We start from the raw sequence: 2625 nt of genomic DNA on the forward strand, positions 1-2625 counted from the left end.
AGTGCGCGCCGAGCTGCAACCACGTACCTGCGAGTCGCTGTTGAGCGACTGCCTGGAGAGCGAGCGCTGCAGCTGCGCCCACTGCAGCTCGTCGCCCGTGAGCCCCACGGACTGCGCCCTCCGCAGGCGGCGGGGGTCGCGGCGGAAGTCGCGGCGGGCTTGGTAGCGCGCCACGCTGCCGCCGCCCGTGCTCGCCCCGCTGTACGACAGGCGGGAGCTGGCGCGCGGCCGCGGGGAGGCGCGCGGCGGCGCCACCACCTCCTCGTCGCCGTGCTCCGAGGACACCGAGCTGGGCGGCGCCAGAGCCTCGTACGTCTGCGTGCGGATCAGCCAAACACTTACCCTCTCCTCTTTCGTCTCCCCTTTTCCTCTCGCGGACAGTATCGAGTGGGGTCGGGTCGGGGGAGAGCAAAACGACAGTGCCGCGTGCAAAAGAGACGAGGACGACCACGAACAGAGAAAGAACACAGAGTTATAGGGTTAAAAGTGACGGGTAGCCCGGGGCCGGGGGTTCCACGTAACACAGACTTGTATGTTCCACCGCAAGAAAGAGAGCGGAAACACAAAAGTGACTGAAAACAGCATTGTGCTGCCGATTTTAAAGGCGTGAGCGTTCGCAGCTAGTAAGAGCGTAAATGCAGTAAAGGCAGTGATGGCAGATATCACAATAACACATATAAAACTACAAATTTCTGATTAGGGACCGTCCATCAAGTACGTCGTTTTTTGTCAGATTTGTTTAGGGAAGCTCAGCGCCTGCAAAACGCATGGTAGCCCACAACGCAGTACACGCGTGTACTGCAGGCAAGATGTTGCCTACCATTCAGGCGCTCTGTGAGCTTGCAGAGGCTGAACTTAGTAGGTTTGTAACGGCAAATGACGGACGTACTTTCTGGACGATTCCTAATATTTTGCTGTTTATAAATAATACTTAATATGATTTAACAAACTACTGTCGTAAATGCGAAGCTCACAAGAATTGAAAAGAAAGGGTGAGGAAGAAAGGAAAGATGCGGCAAGAGGCTCACCTGAGTGGACATGTTCTGAGGCGGCGGCGAGGTGCCCTGCGACGTCATCGTCCTGCCCGGCCTGGCCCCCCTGCTCCTGTTGGCCGCCACGGTCTCTCTGCCCTGGTTGTGGTCCTTGTCCTCCTTGTCCGCCTTGGCTGGGAGCTCCCGAGGAGGCGACGGCCCCACGCCGGTGGACACCTTGGCGGCTTTGCTCGCCTTGGCGGTCGAGGCCGGCGTCGTGTTGGCCGCAGCTGCACCCGCCTGCAGTTGGGCGCTTGGTTTGGTCCGGGCGACAGCCGCCGCGGCCGGGGGCTGCTGCTGTCGCGTTTTCACGGAGGATGTCGTCTTTTGGATTCCCTGGTTCTGGGCCTGCTTCATGGCTTTGGCGTTCTTTGGTGGCTCTTTCTGGGGTTGTGCTTTAGCTCGGGTGTTGCGTTTCGGAGGGACGGCCTGCACTGCATTCTCCTCCTCCTCCTCCTCCTCATCCTCCCCCTCTTCCTCCTCTTCTTGGCTAATTTCTTCATCCTGGTTTATGTCCTTCGCCCAGTGCTCATCTCCCTCCCCGTCCTCCTCCTCCTCCTCAGATGCCTCCTCCTCCTCCTCCTCAACCTCCTCATCGTCCTCGACTTGCTCATCCTCATCCACCTCCTCGTCCTCCTCCTCCTCGTCCTCCTCCTCTTGCTGGTGTTTTTGATTTCTTGCCGGCATGGGCAGAGGTTCCGATTTTGCTCCTACAAAACGGAAGAAAATATGTTAGGGAAATGATAATGGGGTTTCAAGTAGAGAACATCCAGTTACAAACAAGAACCATACTTTTATTCAGACTCAAAAATTTGACAGTTTCAAAGTGCGAATTAAAAACAGTCATAAAAGAGGGGGCAATTGTTTACGAATAGAGTATCGAAGCCCAGGGAATATTAAAAAGGTACCCTACAGCCCAAACATAATGATACTTCGCTGAGACCAATCAGCTCAGCGAAAACTTTGTCCCAGGCCAAAACGTGATCTTTCGGAGCCTACCTTTCTTCCTGCCCGCCTTCGCCAAGTCCACGTCGCTGTAGTCGGAAGTAGTCTGCGCCCCGGTACTGCTCGGGGCTCGCGAGGTTGGCTTGTTGCCCAGCCTCTGCTGAGCAGTCCCCTTCTGCTGAACCACCTGCGGCATGGCCGCCTTCTGCTGAGCAGCCTGCTGCAGGGCCGCCTTCTGCTGAGCAGCCTTCTGCTGAGCCGCCTGCTGGAGGGCCGCCTTCTGCTGGACCTCCCTCTGCTGGACCTCCCTCTGCTGGACCTCCCTCTGCTGCGCCGCCTTCTGCTGAGCCGCCTGCTGCTGAGCCCGCTGGCGAGCAAGCTGCGCGGCCTGTTGCGTCTGCTGGGCCTGTTGCTTGGCCGACGAGCGCTCCGACATCGAGCTGCGCCGGGAGGCCGCGGCAGCGGCGGCCCTGCGGTCCCTGTCCGAGGAGGATTGGCTCAGCCTCCTGGACAGGGCCGAGGTGGGTGCCGGGCTTTGTGGCTGCCCTTGGATCCGTGGATTGTCCGAGGTTTTACAACACACGGAGCACACCTTGGTCCCAGGCTTGTTGATAAAAGTGCAGTGCTCGCACTCCCACTGCGACTTAGG

At 58.4% G+C, this 2625-nt stretch overlaps 1 protein-coding gene across 1 annotated transcript in view; it reads right to left on the reverse strand.

Moving 5' to 3' along the window:
- Positions 1 to 2619, reverse strand: part of LOC113204845 (E3 ubiquitin-protein ligase lubel-like) — a 28880-nt gene extending 26261 nt beyond the window's left edge. Inside the window, exons 1-3 of the mRNA XM_052264286.1 lie at positions 2031 to 2619; positions 1029 to 1741; positions 28 to 315 (exon numbers count right to left, since the gene is read on the reverse strand). Coding sequence (XP_052120246.1) covers positions 28 to 315; positions 1029 to 1741; positions 2031 to 2412 — 1383 coding nt within the window. The 5' untranslated portion in view covers positions 2413 to 2619. The remainder of the gene's footprint in view (positions 1 to 27; positions 316 to 1028; positions 1742 to 2030) is intronic.
- Positions 2620 to 2625: the final 6 nt, after the last annotated feature.

The sequence above is a fragment of the Frankliniella occidentalis genome, unplaced genomic scaffold (assembly GCF_000697945.3).
Source record: "Frankliniella occidentalis isolate FOCC.00 unplaced genomic scaffold, Focc_3.1 Scaffold17, whole genome shotgun sequence".
Taxonomy (NCBI): Eukaryota; Metazoa; Arthropoda; class Insecta; order Thysanoptera; family Thripidae; genus Frankliniella; species Frankliniella occidentalis.